The 22958-nt window shown below is 42.7% G+C and overlaps 1 protein-coding gene across 3 annotated transcripts in view; it reads left to right on the top strand.

Moving 5' to 3' along the window:
* The window catches only part of GOLGB1 (golgin B1), a 46460-nt gene that overhangs the window by 6627 nt on the left and 16875 nt on the right, over positions 1 to 22958 (top strand). For 2 of the 3 annotated variants that reach the window (XM_026868489.1, XM_026868488.1), the window contains exons 6-15: positions 2191 to 2343; positions 4721 to 4843; positions 5264 to 5377; positions 7032 to 7443; positions 8627 to 8718; positions 9018 to 9108; positions 12928 to 13001; positions 15899 to 15989; positions 16678 to 16745; positions 17593 to 22625. In XM_026868489.1, coding sequence (XP_026724290.1) covers positions 2191 to 2343; positions 4721 to 4843; positions 5264 to 5377; positions 7032 to 7443; positions 8627 to 8718; positions 9018 to 9108; positions 12928 to 13001; positions 15899 to 15989; positions 16678 to 16745; positions 17593 to 22625 — 6251 coding nt within the window. The remainder of the gene's footprint in view (positions 1 to 2190; positions 2344 to 4720; positions 4844 to 5263; positions 5378 to 7031; positions 7444 to 8626; positions 8719 to 9017; positions 9109 to 12927; positions 13002 to 15898; positions 15990 to 16677; positions 16746 to 17592; positions 22626 to 22958) is intronic. The other variant, XM_026868490.1, reaches the window with a different exon arrangement.

Raw genomic sequence — 22958 nt, 5'->3', positions numbered from 1 at the left:
GGAGTGATGAGGTCCCATGTGGAGCGTTGCCATGTTCTGTTCACTTGGAATTAGGAAAGATAAATTCTGAGAGCAGCAAAAGACTTTCCATTCTCCTGTCACGTGGTGTAACTAGACACTTAAAATAGCTTGGCTATGTAGCCAACCAAAGGTGGAGAGGAAATGTAATTTCTTTCTACAGTTGTTTGAGGAAGGTAAGCACCAAGGAAGTGGGAGAACTGTTAAAATGAAAGGACAGTACTGACAGGTGAATGGATGGGTATAAATTAGCCATTAAGAAAAATGTCCTTCTAATTACAGGAGTGAACTCCTGATGCAGTTTCCAGTGGAAATGGTGTGGACCAGAGCCTTACTGGGTTTAGGTTAGAGCATCACTTAAGAAAAATTATGTTAGGGCAGTTACCTGCAGTATTATGTGTTTGACCCAGAAAGCACTTTCTGGATATTTTCTTGTAAGGTTAGACCTCCTGAGAAGCTATAGGTTCCTTTAAAATTATTTTCCCAAGTAGATGCTGTCTTGAGTAGTGGTGATATTTCTTAGACAGATACCCTGTCATTTGAAGAAGAAAAATGTGGGTTAGGGTTCCATGTTGTGCTGAGGTATGGAACATTAGTGTTCCTTCTGGAAATCATGAGGGATAAATATAGCAAAGGGCTTTTTTTCCTCTCTGTGACGGGATCCCCATGGGAAGGCTGCATTTTAAATATCTAATTGCTACTAATTGCTACTATTACTTTCTGGGCTTTCAACAGAATGCCTCATTTTCAGAAGAATCAAAATATCAACTTCCATCTTTCTATTAATTGGTTGTTATTTGTATACAGAACAATTGAATCTCCTCTTAAAATGTGTAAACAAATCATGTTTAGATATAAGAATTTATACATTTTGGAAAAACATGATGTTTGAAAGCTTGAGCTCTGGAAGCTTTGTGGCTGTGCTGCTGTCCTTAGTGGTGACACTCCATGCAGTGGCCAGTGTGCAAGGACTTTATCAGAAGCTTTTCCAAATCCAACTGGAAATGCCAATCCTGAAAGCTAAGTCTGTGAAGATTGGTCCTGAAAGCTAATCCCAAGTAAGCAAATTAATCCACCCATCTTCCCCCCCGATAGCAACTGCTTTGCCCCAGCCTTATAAATTATTTATATCCCTGTCATCTTAAAGCTTCCTGCACTTCTGTTGTTTCTTTTTTTTTTTTTAACCTGTTCTAAGCTTAAGTGCAATTAAAGCTTTCCTTGTCTGGCTAGTCTACCTGCTTCCAAAGACCACCTCTGTAGGTGACACATATTTTGAGGAACAGTCAGTGTAATAATAGTCCTTTGAAAAACTGCATATGTTGTTGGTGATCTTTGATCCAATACTTGTAGCAAGGAAAAAGAGATCACTTTCTGTATATATTCAGTCAAAAATCCCTGGCACTAAGCACTTGAAGCAGTTGGGAATGTGAAGGTGATAACAATAGAAGGATGTTTTTCCTGCTTCTCAGTGACAGTGTTGAAATGCTGCACTGAGTACCTGACTCTGTGTTAGGTAGGCGTACAACTGTGGTACTAGAGAATTGCCTGACATACAGGTGATCTTTGAGAGTCAAAATCAGAGTGCAGGTGTAGTGTGCTGGTATGTCTGAGTAGACATAGCCTAAGCACACATTTTGTGTGAAATGTCATGGTCATAAACAGAGGATTTTAGTGCCTCACAGTGGAGTAGAACTGATGATTGTTTGCATGTTCCCTTTTCTTATTTTGAACAGGTTCATTGCTATAAATCCCTTTAGTCTAAAGAGATTTCCATGGGCATTTTCTCTAAGTCTAGAGTGTATAATGTCTACCCCTTTGTCATGTGGAGAATATTCTTCTGTTGCTAATTAGAAAACGTTTCATTTCTGGTATTAGAGAAATCTGTGAAATTAAGCCTCACAAATCAAGGTGGACATAGAGTACTATGTGTATTTTATTTAGTATTATGGTTCAATTTAGTTTATATGGAAGGATTCATGGAAAATTAGCCATTCCAGAGTGATGTGATGCATCCTGATTAGAGACATCTTGTGCATATCTACACAAAAATAGGGAAAACGGTTACTGCACAAGAGTACGGTAGCATTCTAATTTTTTTAATTGACCAGTAATACTGATCAATTTACTGCTTCTGTTTTGTTTCTTCCCACTTCTTTCCTCTTGCAATGTCAGAATAACCAAAATACAAGTGAAGGGCCTAGAGAGGAAGCTGAAGCACTAAAAGAGAAGCTCAGGGAGAGAGAGGAGACTGTTCAGAATCTGAAGGAACAGCTGGCTGTAGCCAAAGTGAATCTGAAAGATGCTGAAATCAAGTGTGCAACACAGGTACAGAAAAATTTTTTCTATTCATCAGCCTGTGTGTGTGTGTGTGTCTGTTTCTCACCGCACCACTTACACTAGCATGCTAGAATAGAGTAGTTCAGCTGGAAGGGACCTACAGTGATCAGCTAGTCCCACTGCCTGAGCACTCCAGGGCTGACCAAAAGTTAAAGCATGTTAAGGGCATTGTCCAAATGCCTCTTAAACACTGCCAGACAAGGGGCATTGACCACCTCTAAGAATCCTGTCTAAGTGTGTGACCATCCTCTTAGTAAAGAAATGTTTCCTGATGTCAAGTCTGAACCTCCCCGATAAAACTTTGAACCATTCCCATGCATCTTGCCACTGGATAATTTAAGAGTGACAGTTGTTTCTGAGGACATGCTGCTGCTAGGGAGTATGGCTAAATCCTGCAGCCTGATAGAGCCAAGGTTACCAAAGCTCCATGCTCCCCAGCCCAGCCAGTAGCATGTGAGAATGTGTTCCCAGCAGGTGCATGTGTACAATCCTGTATCAATCTGTAGATGGCCAGCCACAAACATAACAGACAGAAGCACCCAGCACTCACAGGAGCACCAACAGCGTCAACAGCCTCACCCTGTTCCCTTTGTGGCAGCTCAGATGAGAGAATAGTAAGAATATACACAGATGTACATTGTGGATCTCCCCAACAGCTGCGGTTAGACACTCAGTCTGCCCAGTAACTGGCTCCTGGATCCAGGTCTCCCCAGTTGCTGGCACGTGGATATGCAAAGCCCCAAGGCTCACAGCTCCACTCCAGCTGCTGGTACAGACCTGTTGTTCACATACATGTGCACAGAGGTGGCTGGAACTCCCTTGGTCACTCCAATAGCCAGCCCCTGCTGTGCTGGCTTGCTTTTAGAAAAACACGTGCATTAGTGCACATTTAGACACCCACACACCAGCCACCCACCTGACCAGAGCTCCCCTGCCCCCTTCAGTACCCAGCGCCCTGTGGACTTATCCTTGGAGAGAGAGACACACTCACACATCCCCTGACCAGGACTCCCCTGGTGTCTCTAGTAGCTGGCTCCCTTAGGGATTCACACATGCACAGCAGCAGGTCTCGTCCTTGGAGACCCTCAAGACTGTGAGGCGAGGCCAAGCCAGCCTGTGGTCTCACCCTTGGGTGCGGTACCCCCTCTCTTCTAGCTTCCAGGTTACTTCACCTACTTGCCAGATAATCTGGCTTGCTACTCACTAGTGATGGTGCACTCACCTGCTCACTTACACTTGTGCTGGTTTCTGGCACTGAATGTACAGGCCCTCTGACTGTGGTCCCACTGCAGTTCCCTTCCTCTCATCTCTGCAGTTGCTGGCACTGTGGACACACAGGCCTTTTGACACACAGTTTGATTCTGGTTGCTAGCACTTAGATCCCCCAAACACACACAGATGCACACCAAATAGAGACCCTTTCCCACAATGAAAGAGTGAGAAATGGTGCTTGATAAGAAGATGGACTGCTTGCCAGGTGCATGGTGTGGCAGACAGGCATATTGACCACCACACAATGGGCCTTTTAATTCCCTTACCCTCTGTTTTTACCATTTTGTTCCTCTGCAGATCACCTAGGTTCATCCATTTCCCTGTCTTTGGTTTCTCCTCTAAACATCCCCTAAATCTTTCACAATCCCAAGATGCTCTTCATAGTCCCCCCATTATATATTCTATAGCCTTTGGCAGCAACCACCCTTAGTGCAGAAGGTACTCAGCAGTTTAAGTCATCACAGTGGGTTTCACCCTTGGACAGTGGGACCGATGGTGCTCTGGGGAGGTGGGGAACAGCCCCTGGAAAGACCTGCACAGGGTGGCCCTTCCTCCCACTCGGAATTTGGGTTCTTCCCTGCCTGCCATTGCTGTTCTGTGATGGGCTTTGGGACACAGTATTCTTTCAGCTCCCAGATCTGCCACTGCCTCTCTGTTCTACTGTGGATGTGCAGAGAAGCTTTTTATCCCGTAATGTAACAGCTGTTACGTTACACTGTGTTTATTTATGGAAATATTTTTGTTAAATACTCTGAATTACAGGTTTAGCTTTTGATCTGTGAGTTGGACTAAAGCCTACACAAATGAAAACCCAGAAGTTTTATGAACTTGTAATCATATCTTTTAACATTCTGCATATTTGTAGATTAAATTCTATGGGTTTTGCGTTCTAGAATCTGAAATATTATTAGTTAATATATACATATTAGTAGGATAAAGATACCATTTGTCCGAGGTGACCTACAGGATTATCAAGTTGAAGACCTCATCGCACACAGATTATGCTGGTGCATGTTGAAAGCAAGCCTGCATGTCTGTTAAGCTCATAACCTCTTTGGTTTTGTTTTTGGTTTTTCGTGGCTTATGTTTGCAGCTGAGCTCCCTGCAGGAAGTGGTTCAGGAGAAGGAAGCTCTTCTGGAAGAGCAGGCTCGCCAGCACCAAGCTGAATTGCTCAAGATAGTGGCCCGGTCAGATCTGGAAGTAGAGATGCAGCAGGTATATTTGATATAATAATCTTATTATGGGAGGACACAGGAAAAGAAATTTTACCAGTCTGAAGAGAGCCTGAGAGAGCAGTTCTCATCAAAGTAACCAGAAGGTGTGAGAAGAGATATGATTTGATTGTTTGGGATTTTTTCGGATGCTAGTTTGGGCTTTCAGAGTCCTACCTTAAATCTGCTGATTTGCTATTGATTGAAAAGAAAGAACAGTTAAAAAGAAGTTTCAGTTCCCTGTTTGTGAAACAATGGTGAGCTCTTCCTACTGCACTAGGACTTCAGAACAAGTGTCAACAAAAATGAAGTTGTTCAGGCTGTTAAGGTAATTGTATTATGGAAACTAGGTGTATGGATCAAACCAGGAAGTCTAGCCTCCTTGTTAGCCTCCCAGATACTGGTATATCACTGTCTCTCACAGAACCTGCGTACACTTCAGAGAAAGCTAGAGGAGCAGGAAGCAGCTCTGCTAGGACGAACTCAGGTGGTCGAACTGCTGCATCAGGAATTACGTACTGCCGAGCAACAAAACCAGGTACTTTTTCATGCTTTGTTTACTGCCTTACTCTCCAGGTGGTGGATGGGGCCTTTGTCTGTAGCTCAGAAGTTACCAGATTAGCTTATTTCTGGCACCAGGTTTCCAGCATGAAATGAGCTGGAGGGGTTCCCCAGATCAGGTTTTAGAGGTGCAGGTCTGTATACATGGTTTATAATAGGTTCAGCCAGGCAACAGGGATGGGGATCCTGCAGCAGCCATCTCCAGTGACCCAGCTTCTGGGCAGGTGGACAGGGACAAAATCTGACCACACTGCACGGTGCTGACTGACATTCAGAGCCATCAAATCCACAATGCTTCACCTAAGAAGAAAGTGCTTAACAGTAGTTACACTGTTACGGACTGCAGTATCCAGGCCACATCAGAGCTTAGATATTCTTTGGTGTGTCGTGCTGAGATCTTGCTGATATGATGCTACAGCTTATGGAGTTGTATTAGCTCTCAATCTTTCTGGAGTGTGAAGAGAATGAGATCGTCTGGGCATATATGACTACATATATGTGCCCCTTGAGACAGGGTTTACTACGCAATCTCTTAAAAGGCTTGTTTGCAGATACAGATGAGTGTATCTTTATTTTTTTTCTAATATCTGAACTTCTGAACATAATACTTCGTCCCATTAGAAGAGACACACTATATCAGTCTCATGTTAGTAGGCTGCACAATCTCCAGCCAGTCTAATGCTGAACCTCGCTTTTACAACTTTTACATGCTTATGCACCACTCTTTTCTTTTTCCGTGTGTCCCAGCCAGGCACAGTGGTGGGGCCTCTTACCACCAGGAAGAGGTGAAGAACTTCAGTGAGCTGACTTGTACTCACTACTGATTACATTGCTCACCAGGGTGTTTCATGGAGTGTTGGCATGGCTGTTGGGTTCCCCTGACTCCTCCTCTGTGTCTCTGACTCTCCCCATGCACGTTCTGTAGTCAGAGGGAGACCTTGGTACACATACAAACTTGAGGCTGTGTGTCTGAAGCTTCTCTTCCTACCCATAAAGGGAGCTCATCATGAACCTCCTCCTGAAACTAGCTGTGCTGACCGTCCCCAGCCCCAGGAGGAGGAAGTTTGACAAAAGGAATTCTGGCAAGTGTAGGGTCTGTTTCTGTTCCTTGATTGTCTTATATCTCTGGTGAGTGTTGACCAGCTTTCTGGGATCTTTCTTGAAGTGATGGGCACTGTTTGGAGGACTCTGTTACCTCCAGTTTCCCATTTCAGCATTTTTGACCCCCTTTCACATACATACTTTGTTCTGTTTTTTTAATTTTACTCTGTAATTATTGAGTTCCCACTCTTGTGGTAGTCCTTCCTCCCTTTTTTGGGAAACTCTCTTTCTCTAAAAGGGAACTCATAGCCACTGTTCTATTGTTTCCTCTACATTCCCCTGCTGTAAATTAAGACTTAGCTTTTCTTTACCAAAATTGAGAGTTCTTGTTTCTTCCAGCATTGCTTTCTTGCAATTAGGACAGTTTCTTTATAATAAATTGAGGTTTGTGCCATGTTTGTTTCTTCCTTTCTGCTATTTAGATATTTGAAAATGATTTAATGGCAATTGTAAAATACAATTTGGGTATTTTGCTTTAGCAAAGAATTGAACTAGTTGAGAGTTAAATTAATTTCCGTATCCTTTTACAGACACTCCAAGATCAGTGCCAGAAGATGGAAGTGGATCTAAGCTCCCTGAGGGATGTGCTAGATGCAGAAAGACAAGAGTCTCAGGATCTCAGAGAAAAGATGGAGCTGGAACTAGCTGAGAGGAAGCTGTCCTCCCATTGCTTGCAGGAGGAGGTGCAGTGTCTCTTGGAACAGCTGGAAGAGGCAAGAAGAGCACAAGCTGAATTAGAGGTGAAGTATAAAGACCTGCAGCAGGAACAAAGGCTGGAGGTGGAAGAGAAAAACCTGCAAATCAGTTGTCTTAAGGTGGCTGAGCAAGAGCTGCAGTCTAGCCATGCTGCCCTTGTAGCTGAAAATGATCAGCTGAAACAGGATGTTGACCGGCTGTTGGTGTTGTCTGCTGAAAACAGTGCTACAATACAGAAACTACAGGGTGAGCAAGCACAGCACTTTGGTGAAGCAGGTTCTCAAGAGCCTAAGGATCATTGGGTTGCCTTCTGTTTCGCTTTGTTTTTATAATAGCTCATAAAGAAAGTCTCCCTATATCAATTCCTAATTGCACAGGAACATAGGAGTGGTTGTACTGTATCAGACTAAAGGCCCCTCTAGTGTGGTCCCACCTTTCTGTCTGGCAGTGATCAGAGCCAGTTGCAAGAGGAGGAACCTAAGAGTAGGGCAGCATATATGGTGATTTCCTTGCTGTCCTGGTTTTGGTTAGAATAAATATAATTTTCTTCCTAGTAACTGGTATAGTGCTGTGTTTTTGATTTAGGATGAGAAGGATGTTGATAACACACACATATTTTAGCTGTTGCTAAGCAATGTTTATATTAAATCAAGGCCTTTCCAGCTTCTTGTGCTGCCCTGCCAGCGGAGGCTGGGAGTGCACAAGAATCTGGGAGGGGACACAGCAAGGACAGCTGAGCCAGAGGGCTATTCCAGACCGTATGACATGGCCAGTATGCAGACTGGGGGGAGCTGGCCAGGGGACACTGGGACTCAGGTATTGGCTGGGCAATGGTCAGCAGGTGGTGAGCAAAATTATATTGTGCATCACTTGTTTTGTTCTGTTACTATTTTCCCTTCCTTTTCTGTCCTATTTAAACTGTATTTATCTCCACCCATGAGTTTTACTTTTTTTCCTGATTCTCTCCCCTGTTCCACTGAAGGGCAGGGGCAGAGTAAGCGAGTGGCTGTGTTTTGTTTAATTGCTGGCCCTGGCTATAATCTTTGGAGGCTTATGGATTTCTTGAGCCAGATGTAGTTTTTTATCATTAATTTTAATAAGGTGTTGGATTTTTTCCATCAACTTATGTAGGTTCTTTTTGATGTGCCTCATTCTTCAGAGTCTTGACTTTACTGAAATTATGAGTAAAACAACCAAGGAAAGCAAACTGTACCATTTTCTCCTTAAGCTTGTATTAGAACTAATAACATTGACATTGTCTCAAGTTATTATTCCAGACTGATTTTCTTTCAGCTCCTTTGCAGACCAAAACCAAAGCAGTGACTGAGAGAAGGGATCTATCTCATATACTATTGTGCATGTAAACTGGATATATTTCAGCAAAAAAGGCAAGAACACAGTTTAACTCCCTTTTTTTCCCCTTCATTAGATGAACTGGTACAGAAATCTGAAGAATGTGTCTGCTGCCAGAATGAGCTGAAATCCCAGTCAGTAGTGCATGTCTCTGAATTGAAGAAACAGGTATGATCTTTTCATATGAGTCCCCTGAAATTTTCTTGTGTGTTGAGAACTGAAACTGAATGGAATGTTTGGAATGCCTTTCTTATAATGTGTAGCTTGAGACAGGCTCTTAAAGGTTCTCTCAGCTGATGGGCAGATGTTATAACCGTGGAAGCCTCCGAAGAAATAGGAATCAATCTGAGTAATTTAGAAGTTGCCAACTGATTTGTTAAAAGGTTAACAGAAAGGTCAAAGTCTAATGTGTGTATATAAACTGTACTGAAATTTATCTTTCTCCCCTCTATCCTATGTTTAAACAGGATAAAACAACCTCACAGGAAATGGATCAGGAAGACCAGAGTGGGACTTCACTTCTACCCACAGAAAACTTGGAAAGACAGAAGACTGAAGGTGGTATGATTATCTTTCTTACTTTCTTCAACTATTTAAGAATTACTTTTAAATGTTGGTGGGACCATATCAAAGGCCTCACAGAAATCCAGTTTTTAATCTGATACCATACCCTGAATTAAGATTGAGTATATCCAAAATGTACCTGGAAGACTGTCATCTGCTTTCTTAAAAAGCAGGTTCTTCCTCCACTGAAAGGAATTCCACCTGAAAAATGCAGTGCCTTTTAGAGCATCACTGTCCTATTACTTAAAAGGTATTTCCCAGTGCATATTTACCTGCATGTTTACTTCAAAACAAGCTTTTTTGCTGTAATTCTGTTTCCAGTGGGTGTGTTGAACACTTGGTTACTGACATTTTTTTAACATTTTAAATGCTGGGAGATGTAATTTCTTAAAACACCAAAAGATGAAATAGACATATGTAAAAAAAATCATAATCTTTCAAACCTCCTCTGTAGGTTCTAAATACTTTTACTCCTTTTTGCCTCCTGATGACTTTCTAATTTGTCGGTCTTATTGAAAATGTGATCCTAAAACTGCCAACAGTACTCTAGTCCTAACTTGAATAGAATTAAATAAGGATTTACATAAGGATTTACCTTACATTTTGCAATTTCTGATGATTTTCAAGCAGACCCCAACAAATGCTTCCCAACTACCTTCACTATTATTTTCTAAAATGTAAACACTTTTTGAAGTCTTTATAGAGTCTTTAGATTTTCATGGGCTTAGGGGAGTGCATTATACCAGTATATCTGTTGCTCTCTTTACGAGCCACATGGATTCCTTAAACTTTTCTTGAAGCAGCACTTTGAGTGATTGGATGTCTTTCTGGCTACATAGGAGACCACTGAGTTCACCTTTTTCTACTTTTTCCTCTACACTAAATAGACAAGAGTTAGGTAAACAGTTGGACTTGGTGATATTAAGGGTCTTTCCCAACGGAAATGATTTGACGATTCTGCTATATTCAGGAAAAGCCTGTGAAGTTCAGCCAGTTTCAAAGAAAGCAAACATCTGGATTGAGAACTGGAGGTTGCTTTTTCAGAGTCACTGTATGAATAATCTAACATTAGATATAAGGCTTTCCCTAGTCCATTCAGTGGAAGAAAAAGTTGTTGAAAGACTACAGTATGCTATGAATCAATAAAGGAAAGCCATTATTACAGAAAATGAACAGACTGCTTTCCAGGTGTTAGAATTCACAAAAACAAGTCATTTGAGCCTCCTCAAAATACATAATACTTTTAACTCAGTAAATACCATTTTGTATAGAAAAGAGTTTAAAGGGGCACAAAATAAAACCTTACACTGTATGTTAATGCTATATCCTGTCTGCATGCTCAGAATTGGAAAGTATGAAAATTCTTATTCCTAACAGAACTGTTTAACTTGGTCCTGGATTATTTTTTTGCATATGTATTAACATATGTTTCATATCATTATCGATAGTTGTGTTCATAAAAATGGGGTCCGGTTTTTGTGCTTCTAAGTTGATATTTCTGGGGAAGAAAGACATTGTATAAGTTGTCTTACTGGCTCTTACACTGAAAAGTTGAGGCATTATCTCTAACAGAGTTAGGCAGAACTGAGTTGAATCATAGAGTCACAGAATAATTTATGTTGAACAGGATCAAAGGAAGATTTTAGTCCAGCTTCCTCCTAGAAGCAGGATCAACTGTGAGATCAGGCCAGGTTGCTCAAGGCTTTATCCAGTCAGGTCTTGAAAACCTCCAGTGATGGTGACTGCCCAACCTCCCTGAGCAGCCTGTTACAACACGTGACTGTCCTCGTGACAAAAACGGTCTTCGTTACCTCCAGCTGGAACCTATTTTGTTTCAATATGTGTGCTGTCCTTCATCATCCTACCTTGCGCCACTGTAAAGCCTGCGTCTGTCTTCTCAATAACATCTTCATAGGTGTTGGAAGGTTGCTTTTCGCTCTCTCCACAGACACTTCCTCAAATTGTTTAAAGATAGATATTTACTGCCAAGTAGCCAGTGTGGGAATGAACACATTCACCATCTCCCCAGGTAGTAAGAAGACTGAGATGGTATCTGTTGGTATCAAATATAAATGGAAGCTTTCTTCCTGTAGTAATTAATCAGGAAAGCTAAATAACCATAATTATTACTGTGATTTTTTTTTTTTTTTCCTAGATATGGTACAGGTCACTCTTTTGCCTGTCTTCTGCTCTGGCGTATCAAAATGTCTAGACTATGTCTTGAGTATCATAGAATGGTTGAGGTTGGAAGGGACCAGAGCCAGTTGCCTAGGACAGTGTCTAGACAGTTATTGAAAGTCTCCGGGGATGGAGACTCCACAACCTCCCTGGGCAGCCTGTGCCGGTGCTCAGTCGCCCTCGCAGTGGAAAAAGGGTTTCCCTGTGTTCAGAGGGAACCCCTGTGTTCCAGTCTGTGCCCGTTGCCTCTGGTGCTGTCACGGGGCACCACTGGAAAGAGCCTGGCTCCACCTTCTCTACACTCTTCCTTCAGGTGTTTATGCTCAGTGATGGGATCCCCTGAGCCTTCTCTTCCCCAGGCTGAAGAGTCCCGGCCCTCTCAGCCTTTCCTCAGAGGAGATGCTCGTGTCCCTTCACCATCTCCGTGGCTCTTTGTTGGACTCTCTCCTGTACACAGGAGCCCAGAACTGGACCCAGTGCTCCAGGTGTGGGTTCACCAGTGCTGAGTAGAGGAGAAGGAACACTTTGCCTAATGCAGCCCAGGATACCATTAGTCTTCTCTGTGTGAAAGTCACATTGCTGGCTCCCAGTCAGCTTGGTGTCAGCCAGGATGCCCGGGGCCTATACTGTAAAGGTGCTTTCCAGCAGACTGGTTCCCAGCAGAAACTGGTGCTGTGGGCTTATACTTCCACAGGAGTTTGCATTTCTCTTTGAACTTTGAGGTTCCTGTCAGCCCATTTCTCCAGCCTGTCCCGGTTCCTCTGGATGGCAGCACAACCCTCTGGTGTATCAGCATCTTCTCCCAGTTTTGCATCATCTGCAAGCTTGCTGAGGGTACAATCTGCCTTATCCAGATCATTACTGAAGATGTTGAACATGATCAGACCCAGTACTGACCCCTGGGGTATGCTGCAAAGCTACTGGCCTCCAACTAGACTTCATGCTGCTGATCACCACCTCTTGGCTGGCTATTCGGACAGTTTTTGATCCACCTCGCTACCTGCTCATCCAGCCCATACATTAGCAGCTTCTCTGTGAGGCTCTTACAGGAGACAGTGCCAAAAGCCTTACCGAAGGCCTTGATGATATCCACTGCGCTTCCCTCATATACCAGTCTCCCATTGTGTACAGTGACATGCCTGTGTAAAAATATCCTGAGTCATACAGCAAATGAGTTCTTATACCAATCTTGATTTGGACCATATCACTTGAGTGGTTTATTCTTCTCTAATTTTAACAGTTTCTCATTTCATTTTTATCCAAATGAAATTTGAATCATTTTGCGACAGTAATTTTTTCTTTCCCCTCCTTTATAAAATGTTTCTTAAAACTTGAAACTCTATCTGCTGTCCTTTAATTCTAGTCTGTATAACAGCAATTGTTCTTTTCTAAAAGTTGCTTAAAACAGCATGTTGTTTTGGTGGTTTGCCTCTTAAAAAAAAAAAAAAAAAAACAAAACAAAAACCAAAACCCAAACCAAAATACATTATGCAATGACAATGTTATATCTCCAGTACACCAGTGTTACTAACAGCCATGTGCCCTGTTCTCTAAAGCTTCTGGAAGAATATCCTGGTAATCTCTAAATCATAGTTTTAATTTTCAGAGAGATTGTTTGTGTTTTGAATGTTTCAGAAATACCACGCTTGCAACTTGTTCTCCTGGAGCCTCAGCAAGAAGCTGTGATGGTTGCAGAAAGTGAAAAGCAGGTAATGATTAAGCAGCTGAAATAAGCTAAAACTAAAATAGGCCAAGGACTGGCCTTAAAACAGCTAAGCTGTTACGGCCTTTTTTTGACAATCCTCTTTGGAAGGTTATTATTAACTGGATTAATGATGAAAGACAGAAATAGCTTCCAAATACTTGCTTGTACTGTGTTCTTATCGGACTGTATTTCCCTTTGCTGTCTGTGTGAAATTCTCATGTCCTTCATTCACCCAGTCCACGTTCATGCTATTTTCTGCCTCTTGTGAGTTAGTTCTTCAGCAAAACCATAGGCTAAACTGAGACAAGGCTCAGGAAATATGACTCCAAAGGCTCAGCTGTCATTATAGGATGCCTTTCAAACCAACCCTGTCCATTCCCACTGCCCTGATGGGGATCTGGCAGACTGACTGGAGGAGGCTGAGTTCTCTGTCAAGTAGGAGACAAATAGACTCTCTCCATGTGATCTTCCACTGTGAACAGCTGCAGGTGCAATTGCAGTCAGTCTGTTGGTGAGAAGAGTGCAGGGTTAGGTACCTGCTGCTTGCTTTATACTCAGCAAGGTGATGGAGGTGACTGCCTCTCTATATCTGTGCTAGGAATTTGTTGTAGAATTGTTTGTTAGCTTAGAGCAAGGTATGGGCTCTTTCCAGACTGCACCACTCTGTTCCAACCTGCCATCAGGGGAAAGACGATGATGCTGTGTTTTATCTCATAAATTCCTCTCCCACTCCAACAGAGAGTTTATAGTGTATATATTACTGTGAAGTATTAGGGCAAAAACTCATGTTGGAACTGGAGAAGGCAATTTGAGTCACCTTATCCTGCTTGACTTCAGGTATACACATACACACACATCTTTTCAAGCTGTTTTCTAGAGCCCCTTTATAGACAGTGGAGACAACAGGTTCTTTGCTGTATGATTCACCTGGACTGAGGTGGATGTTGAAAAAGGGTCAGTGAATCCAATCCTTGAATTTTCCATTTCCATGTCTTAATTATAAAAAGAGTCTAAGTAGCTTCCCTGTGTGTACTTACCCTTGGACAGCTGTATCCTGCCATTTGTACATCTGACCTGTGACTTCAGGGTATGTGTGAATCCAGACCCAGCCTGGGGGTTGGGTCATGTGCACCAGTTATTTGGGTACAAGCTGTACATCCCACTTCAGTGCTTGGAGCCTGCAAAGGCACAGTTCTCTAGAACTAGGGGCTGGAGATCATTTCCTTAGGACTATGTGAGCTGTAGGCAGTTACAGCAAATGTCAGTTGTGGGCGCTTCATTTTGGTTTCAGTTTTTCCGTTGTTGGGTCAAGGTTTTACTTGCTTTTTTTGAGGTGGGAGGACGGAGCTTTTTTTAGAGACACTTTACTTAGTTCTGACTCGTAATCTCTTTGAACTCTAGTTCAAAACTTTTCTCACAGAAGTAGCATTAGAAGTGCCAGTTGTTTATTGCGGTGAAAGACAATTTGCTTTTGGAACTAGCCAGAAATACTGCTGGAGTTGAGGCATACAGTGACAGACACATGGCCTGCCACCTTCTCTTCTTGGGTGGTTCACTGAACGATTATGAATATGTAGTTAGTCCTTCTGGAGCACTGCAGATCATAGAATCATAGAATGGTTTGGATTGGAAGGGACCTTAAGGATCATTTAGTTCCCATCCCCCTGCCCCAGGCAGGGCCACCTCCCACCAGCCCAGGTTGCCCAAAGCCCCGTCCAACCTGGCCTTGAACCCTTCCAGGGAGGGGGCAGCCACAGCTTCTCTGGGCAGCCTGTGCCAGGGCCTCACCCCCCTCACAGGGAAGAATTTCTGCCTCAGATCTGATCTAAATCTCTGCTCTGTCCGTTCAACCCCGTTCCCCCTTGTCCTATCCCTCCCCCTGATGACGAGTCCCCCCACTTTCCTGCAGCCCCTTTCAGCCCTGGGGGGCCACTCTAAGGTCTCCCCGGAGCCTTCTCTCCTCCAGCTGAACCCCCCAACTCTCCCAACCTGTCCTCACAAGGGGGCTCCAGCCCCCCCAGCATCTCCGTGGCCTCCTCTGGCCCCGCTGGAGCAGGTCCGTGTCCTTCTGCTGTTGGTGCCCTGGAGCTGGACCCAGCCCTGCAGGGGGGTCTCCCAGAGTGGAGCAGAGGGGGAGAATCCCCCCCTGGCCCTGTGTCCACCCTGTTCTGGGTGCAGCCCAGCACATGGGGGCTTTCTGGGCTGTGGGTACACACTGCTGGCCCATTGTCCTGGTTCAGCCAGGATAGAGTAGTTTTTCTCAGCAGAGAGAGAGGGGGAAGGGATCTCCAGCCGGGTTATTCATACCTGCTGACGTCAGGTCCAGGGGCGGAGCCTTTTCACTTTTTCGCTTCTGGTGTTGGTTTTTGCCGTACACGCGGCGGGTTTGCTCCTTGATCATTTAGCGGTATTTCTCTGTCTATCTTTTGTCTTGTTCACTGTTATTGCTGTTTATTGTTGTTACCATCGATACTGTTATTCAGATTGTTCTATCAATCTGTTGTATTAAATTTCTTGTTATTTTAGCCGGGGTCTGTGTTTAACTTCCAGCCCGACCGGCGCGGGTGGGGGAGGGGCAACAGCCACGTGCTCTCTCATTCTGGCAAGAATTAAACCTTGCACACCCATATTCAAAGCAAGTGTCTCAAGGTAGGAAGGAAGTTATTAGAATCATTGCATTCATCGATATCCTTACCTGCTGAGATACACCTTAGTCTCTTGCATAACATCACAACCAATTACCTTTTATAAAATTTATTTTCAGTAGGCAGCAGAGTTGCATCTAAAGTTGGGACTGACAGTTTTTACTTAAAGCTTGGCAGAGCAGCAGGCAGCTAAGATATCCGTCTTCTAATGCAAAGATCATGGCTCAAAACTAAGTGTTTTTTCTTCAACCAATAGAATCAGAACATTGGACCTGAGGTGAAATTGCAAGACATGCAGACTCTGGAAGCTCCGGCCTGTTATGTAGACTGCTCTTCTACTTCTGCTGGTGAGGACACAGAATAAGGCATGTGACAAGAAAATTGTGGGAATTTGAGAAGTTTCAGGGACAAATCTAAGGTGATTTGGAAGGACGAGCTCTGAAGTCAGAATCGAAAGATGTGCAGGAGATGGAAAAGATGCATGTGATGTAGAAGAGAACATTCTAATATGGGATGGATAGGATATATCAGAAAAAAGAGGTTGTTCCTAAGATGAGAAAGAGAGAAGGGTTTGAAGGAGAGTGTGTTTGTATATGTGGAGGGTGATGTGTAAGACACAGAAGAGAATTAAGATGAAGAATTGGGTTCCTTTCTGCAAGTGAATGTCTTTCTGTTTCTGGAGTTACCACCCACACCCCCAAATTACATATGAAAACCCAACCCAAAACAAAACAACCTCTTCCCAAGTTCACTTGTCTTTGCCTCTTCAACATCTGTAGAGGTTGGATATATTGTAGGCTTAGGGGATGCAAGCATGCAGCAAATGCAGGAGGTTTTGCTCATGCAGAGCTATTGGGGACATCTAGGTGCAGTGCGTAAGCTCAACCCCTTTTTTTTTTTTCTTCTTTTTTGCTTTCTCACCTTGGAAACTAGAGAAGTTCCAGTCCCATATATTGTGTCTTCACTTACTAAAGTCAGTAGACTTTACATGCAACTTGTTATGCTGATGGTGACAAGTGTATCTTTTATCACTAGGTGTGTCAGGAGAGCTGGTGAATTCTGAAGTGCAAAAGCCTTTTGATGACTCTTTGGAGTTCCCTGAGGTACAAATTTAGTCCAGAACATTTTTCCCCTCTCAGTATTGTATACATCTGTGGATATGGAAACTTTATTTTAGTTCAAAAGCCCCAAAGTGTTGGATTTTTTTAACATCCCATAATTTAAAGTGGCTGTTGCAACACGGCCACAGGCTTTAAGAGATGGCTTTAATGGTTCCCTGTAAGTTGTGTCTGCCCTCAAAACTGATGAACAGACAGCCTTTACAGCCCAAGGTGTTGACTTACTGGTGGGGTGCTGATCCATGCTTTCTGGGGAGGATTTGTGACTGCTTTTCTTTTGTAATGTTTCTGGGGGTGGGAGGAAACCTTCAGATAGTTATTTATAAAAAGCCAAGCCATTTAGTCCAGATGCTTTGTCTAGTGCTCTCACTTTGGAGGTGGACATAGCCTGGAATATGGGCCTCTGCGCTGTGGACAGATAGAATAGAGGGCAAAACCTCCTCATTCAGAGGCTACGGGTAGGACGCCAGGAAAATGTGGCTGAATAAGTACACTGAAGGGCTTGTGAGAATCTCAGAACTGAAACACTTCAGAATCATAATATCTTGTAATCAAGAGAGAATGGGAAGTAAGGGAATAGGAAGTTATTTTTCTAGATAATATTTGTATATAACTTATCCTAAATCCAGAATCTTTCATGCTGCAACTTCAGAAACTCAAATGAACAGAAATTACCTGAGGAGTCCTCCTGCTATTAGTGGAACTGCTATTTATTACAATAGCCAGCTCAAGAAAGGGTATCCTTAAACTACAGATGTGGAAAGCAGATACTTTCAAAAGTGACCCTTTCACAGAATTCAAAGGAAAATTGAAACCTATTATTTTCTTTTAGGCAAGAACAGATGGTTTTCCCAATGGAAGTGAGCAGTTTACTGAGGAAAGTTGTCCACCTGGAATTCTAGAATATCTTGCTGCAGAGAAACAGAAAGAGCTGTCAGTTTTGCTGCTGGAACTGAAAGAAGCCCAAGAAGAAATAACTTTTCTGAAAAGGCAGCTCAAGGGCCCAAATAGCCAAACATCTGTAGGTAACCAAACGGAAGCAGCAGCTAACCAGCTGGAAGATAATTCCCAGATATGGTTTCTTGAGAGGGAAGAGCAAAAGACTTCAGATAGACAAAATGAGTTGGGGAGTAGCTCATTACCGAGAGAAATAGAAATGCAGCAAATTGGTGTGTTTCAGGAAAACAGAATCACTCTTCAAGAAGTGCCCCAGGGGAGCACTGTCCCTTGCAGCGGGGATATGGAGGCAATTCAAGAAGTCTCTACAGCAGATCCAAAGCCTGGCATCTCTGAATCTCAAGAACTGCTAAAGTTACAAAACCAAATTACAGAACTGCAGATGATTCTGCAGAAATCAGAAGAATCCTATAAGAGAGATTTAGGAGCAAAAGATGCAGAAATAAATAGGCTAAACCAGTTGACTGAGGAATACGGGAAAAAAATACAGGATTCTGAAAGTGCATTTTGTGTTTTGACTGAAGAACGAGATCAACTCCTGTGTCAGATGAAGGAACTTTCTACCATAACACAACTGAAAGAGCAAGTGAAGCAACTTGAGGAAAATCTAGCTCTTTCAGAAAAGCAGAGACTGTCAGACAGTCAAAGCAGTCTTCTGAGAGAACAAATCCACAGCCTTAAAAATGAATTTAAATCCAAGGAGATAAAAATTGAAGCTTTGCAAAAAGACTTGGATGAAGCACAACTTCAGCTTTCTGACCAGGACATGCAACTAAAAGATCTGAGAAGCCAGATTGAGAAGAAGGAATGTGAAGTACTTGATCTAGAAGAACTGTTGAGAAAGAATACTGCTGAGATAGAAGAGCTTTCCCAAAACTTAGCCTCAAAGGGACAGGAAGCAGCAAACCTAGAACAGCTTGTTGCTGAACACACCAGGTCTATAGAGAGCCTGCAACAAACCTTGCTGGAGAAAGACCAACAGATGACAGAGATCAGTGTCAGCATGTCTGAGAAAATGGTCCTGCTGAATGAAGAGAAATTTTCTCTAGGAAATGAGCTGAAGAGTCTTAAAGAGCAAACAAGTCTATTATTAAAAGCCCAGGAAGAAAAAGACCAAAACACAGAAACAAAAGATGCATATCTGAAATGTGGGGCATCTGAGCCAGGTGAGACAGAGGCAGCAGGTAAAGGAAGTGAGGTATTAGTAAATAAATTTCAACTTCTGAAAAAAGAAAACGAGCAAGTAAAGCGGAAGCTGCAAGCAGCACTTGTTAACAGGAAGGAGCTTCTGCAGAAGGTTAGCAAACTGGAGAATGAATTAATACAGTTGAGAAGGGAACGTGAATTGGAAACCTCAGTGGCTCATGGAGTGGAAGGGGGAGAAAATATGACAAGTGTGACAAATAGAGAAGTGAATCCTGAAAGCCAGCCCAGTGAGGAGTATCTAATTCAACTGCTGTCTGAAAAGGAATCCAAGTTGCAGAGCATCCAGAAGGATCTGCTGGATAAGGAAAGTACTGAAGCACAATTGCAGGCAGTGATTGAGGAAATGAGGCGAAGCTTGCAAGGTAAGACAGACATTGTTTCAATTAAAGATGGAATCTTGGAGAGTCAGACAATTAATGACAAAGTAACTGAAACCAATAAAAGCCCAAAAGATTATGAAGAAAATGAAAAAAATAGTTCAGCTACAAATCTTGAAGAAAACCAGAAGTCTGCTTTGAAAGAGAGGATTTCAGCTCTTGAACAAGAAAAAGAACAACTTCAAAAAAAACTTCAGGAAGCCCTGGTATCTCGCAAAGACACCATAAAAAAGGCCCAAGAAAAAGATAGGCATCACAGAGAACAGCTGAAACAGCAAAAAGATGATTATAACATCCTACAAGAACAATTTGATAAGCAAAGCAAAGAGAAGGAGAGCATCCAAGCTCAGCTCAGACAACTCCAGGAACAGAAAGGATTGACGGAGGCTGTTCTTGGAAATCAAGGTGGGTTGGATTCCTCATGCTTGGAAGCAGAAAATACCACAAATAACAAGCCTGTACAAGTTGAAGATGTTTCTGGGGAAGAGTTTAAGAAAAAACTTGAAGAATTGTGTATGGAGAAAGAGGAGTTGGAATATAACATTAGCCATATGCAAAATGAACTTGCTTGTAAATCAGAATTAGTCTCTCATTTGCAAGAGCACATAGCACAGTTGTTTCTGGAGATAGAAGGGCTGAAGAGAACCTCTGACCAAGCTGAAGCCAAGGCAGCAAGTCTTCAGGCAGAATTGGAGGAGAGTCAAGCAAAAATTTCTAGGGAGGGCAGTCTGGAAGACCTGAAAACACTTATGCACCAAAAGGATGAAGACATGGAATTTCTTAACTTGCAGTTAAGAGAGAAAAGTGAAGCTCTCAATAATGTGCAGGCACAGCTGCTGGAAAAAGAGGATTCAGTCAAGAGACTCTGTAGTCAGTTGGAAACTCAAGCTCAGATACATGAAGAACAAAGCAAGCGACTGCAAACACAGTTGCTTGAAATTCAGGAGAAGCAAAATGATGGTGCGGAAGCAGCTAAACAGAAGAATCAAATGCAGAGAAAGCTGCAAGCTGCACTTATCTCTAGAAAAGAGGCATTAAAGGAAAGCAAATCTCTAAAAGAGGAGCTGGCTAATGCGAAAACTACTATTGAAAATCTTCATATCAAGTTGACAAATATGGAAAGCCAAATATGTGGCCATGTTAAAGAAACAGATACTTTAACAGAAAAGTTAGCAGGCCTCACTGAAGAGCGAGAAAAACTTATTGCAGAAGTTGATAAAGTACTTATAGAAAATCAGAATCTTGACGGATGCTATAAAAACCTGACATTTACTCTAGATAGAGTTGTTCTAGAGAAGGAGAAGCTGGAGGAAGAGATGGAATCTTTGAAAAGCTTTCAAGCTGCTGAGAGTTCTGAGTGGCATGAGAAATACAGGGAGCTTCAGAAAGAATATGAAACTCTCCTGCAGTCATATGAGAACGTGAGTAATGAGGCTGAGCGGATTCAGCGTGTTTTGGAAACTGTTAGGCAGGAAAAGCAGGAAATTTTCATTAAGTTGAAAAGTGTTGAAGCGAAAAAAGAGGAAACAGATAAGCAGCTACAGGAAGCTGGACAAGAAATTGATGGAATGAAGGAGAAAATGAGGAAATTTGCAAAGTCAAAGCAACAGAAGATCCTGGAACTGGAGGAGGAGAATGAGAAGCTTAGAGCAGAGATGCATTTTACAGATGGAGAGCTACATAGGACTGGCGATATCTTTACGAATACTAGCCTGAAAGAAGATCTGGACAGCGCTAGGAGGGATTATCCCTCTCTTTCTACTCAGCTTGAGACAGTAATGGCTGAAAAGGAGTCTCTTAGTCAAGAGATCGCCGACTTAAAGTGTCATTTGCAGTTAACAGAATCTAAGCTGAAGGAAAGCAGAGAACTGTTAGACAAGTATGTTGCTCAGAAGACAACAGGGGAAGAAACAAATCAGGCAGTTGCCACACTGCCACCAGTGGAGAAGACTGAAAATCAAGTGGATGTAAGTTTTAGACCCGAGTCTCCTACTGCAGAGCTGGAACAAAAAGCATTTGAAGATAGTAGCCCTTGTGAAGATCTTGGTACCTACATACAGCAGATAGCGGAGCTCACAGAGCGGATCACAGAACTGGAAGATAATAGGAGGGCTTCAGAGCAACAGCTGGGTGATATTCGCATGTGTGTTGAGACTTTAGCAGGTGAGAAGAGGGCTTTAGAGACCCAAATGGAAGAGAAAGTCCATGAGTTAAAAACTCTTCAGGACATAGTGGTACAGATGGAACAAACAGTCCAAAAAACCAAAGATGACCTCATCAGGATGACAGAACTGAAGGACACGCTAGAGACTGAGAAGGATGATTTGGAAGAAAGGCTCATGAATCAGCTGGCAGAACTTAATGGAAGTATTGGAAACTATCAGCAAGATGCAACAGACTTCCAGATCAAAAACGAGCAACTGAAACACGAGCTTCAGAGTTTGCAGAGAATGATGCATGAAATGGAGGAGGAGAAATGTCAGATGGCAAAGGAGAGAAGTAAAGCAAGTTCAGAAGAGCAAAAGGAATTTGTAGAAAAGCTAAAATGCAGTTGGAGGGGGGAGAGCAGCACCCATGTAAAGGAGCTTCAGGAACTGCTGAAACAGAAACAGCAGGAGATTAAGCAATTGCAGAAGGATTGTATTAAAAGCCAGGAAAAGAACAGTAGTTTAGAAAGGACTGTTAAAGCTCTGGAATTTCTGCAGAGTGAGTCTCAGAAAGAGGTAGAAGCAGCCAAAGAGACTTTAGCTATAGCAGTTGAAGACACCAAGAAAGCCCAAGCAGAGCTTGCTCTCTGCAGAGTAGTACTGGATGACACCCAGAGTGAGGCAGCAAGGGTTCTAGCAGAGAGTGTCAGAGTGAAAGAAGAGTTGCAGGCAAACAAAGATAATACTAAAAATCAAATGAAGAAAAAAGATGAGGACTTTGAGAGAAGATTGGAACAGGAAAAAGACAAGCACTCAAACGAAATTAAAAACATGGAAGAAAAGCTGGCAACTTTGCAGAGGGAGAAAGAGGATATGGAAAGAACTGTTGGTGATCTTCAAGACTCCTTGAAGACAAAGGATCAAGAAGCCAAGCAGTTGGAAGGCAGCCTAAACAAAACACTAGCCCAGCTTGCAGCCTTCACCAGGAGTATGTCCTCCCTCCAGGATGACAGGGATAGGGTGATAGATGAATCAAAAACATGGGAGAAGAAATTCACTGAAACTATTCAAAAGCAGGAGGAAGAAATACGTTCAAAAGAGGAAACTTGTGTTGTGCTAAAGGACCAGATGAAGCAGATGACCATGCGTGTGGAAGAACTTCAGACTCATATATCCAGGTAAAGAAGGTGATAATGACTCAGCTGGTATTCTTGTGTTGCCTTTTGACAAGGCAGCAGCCAGAGGTGAGGTAGGATGCCCCTTTTCTTTTGCAGTATACCAGGAAACAGCATTTTGGGTATGTAGATACACTAAATGTGACATGTGATTGGCAAAACTAATGAATGCCTAAGATGGAGAGTGGAATTAGCCTTCCTAATAAAGCCATAAACATAAGGCTTGTCTCCTGGATCACTTACGTTTGGATAGAAAAGAGGTTTGGAGTTATGTTGTGGGGGTTACTATGTATTTGTTGTCTGCACAAGGATGCAGGGAGACTAACACTGTAAGAT

Source organism: Athene cunicularia, assembly GCF_003259725.1.
Source record: "Athene cunicularia isolate RWA chromosome 1 unlocalized genomic scaffold, athCun1 chr1_part2, whole genome shotgun sequence".
Classification (NCBI taxonomy): Eukaryota; Metazoa; Chordata; class Aves; order Strigiformes; family Strigidae; genus Athene; species Athene cunicularia.
The sequence above is the reverse complement of the archived record's forward strand: the minus strand, read 5'-3'. Positions and strand labels throughout refer to the sequence as shown.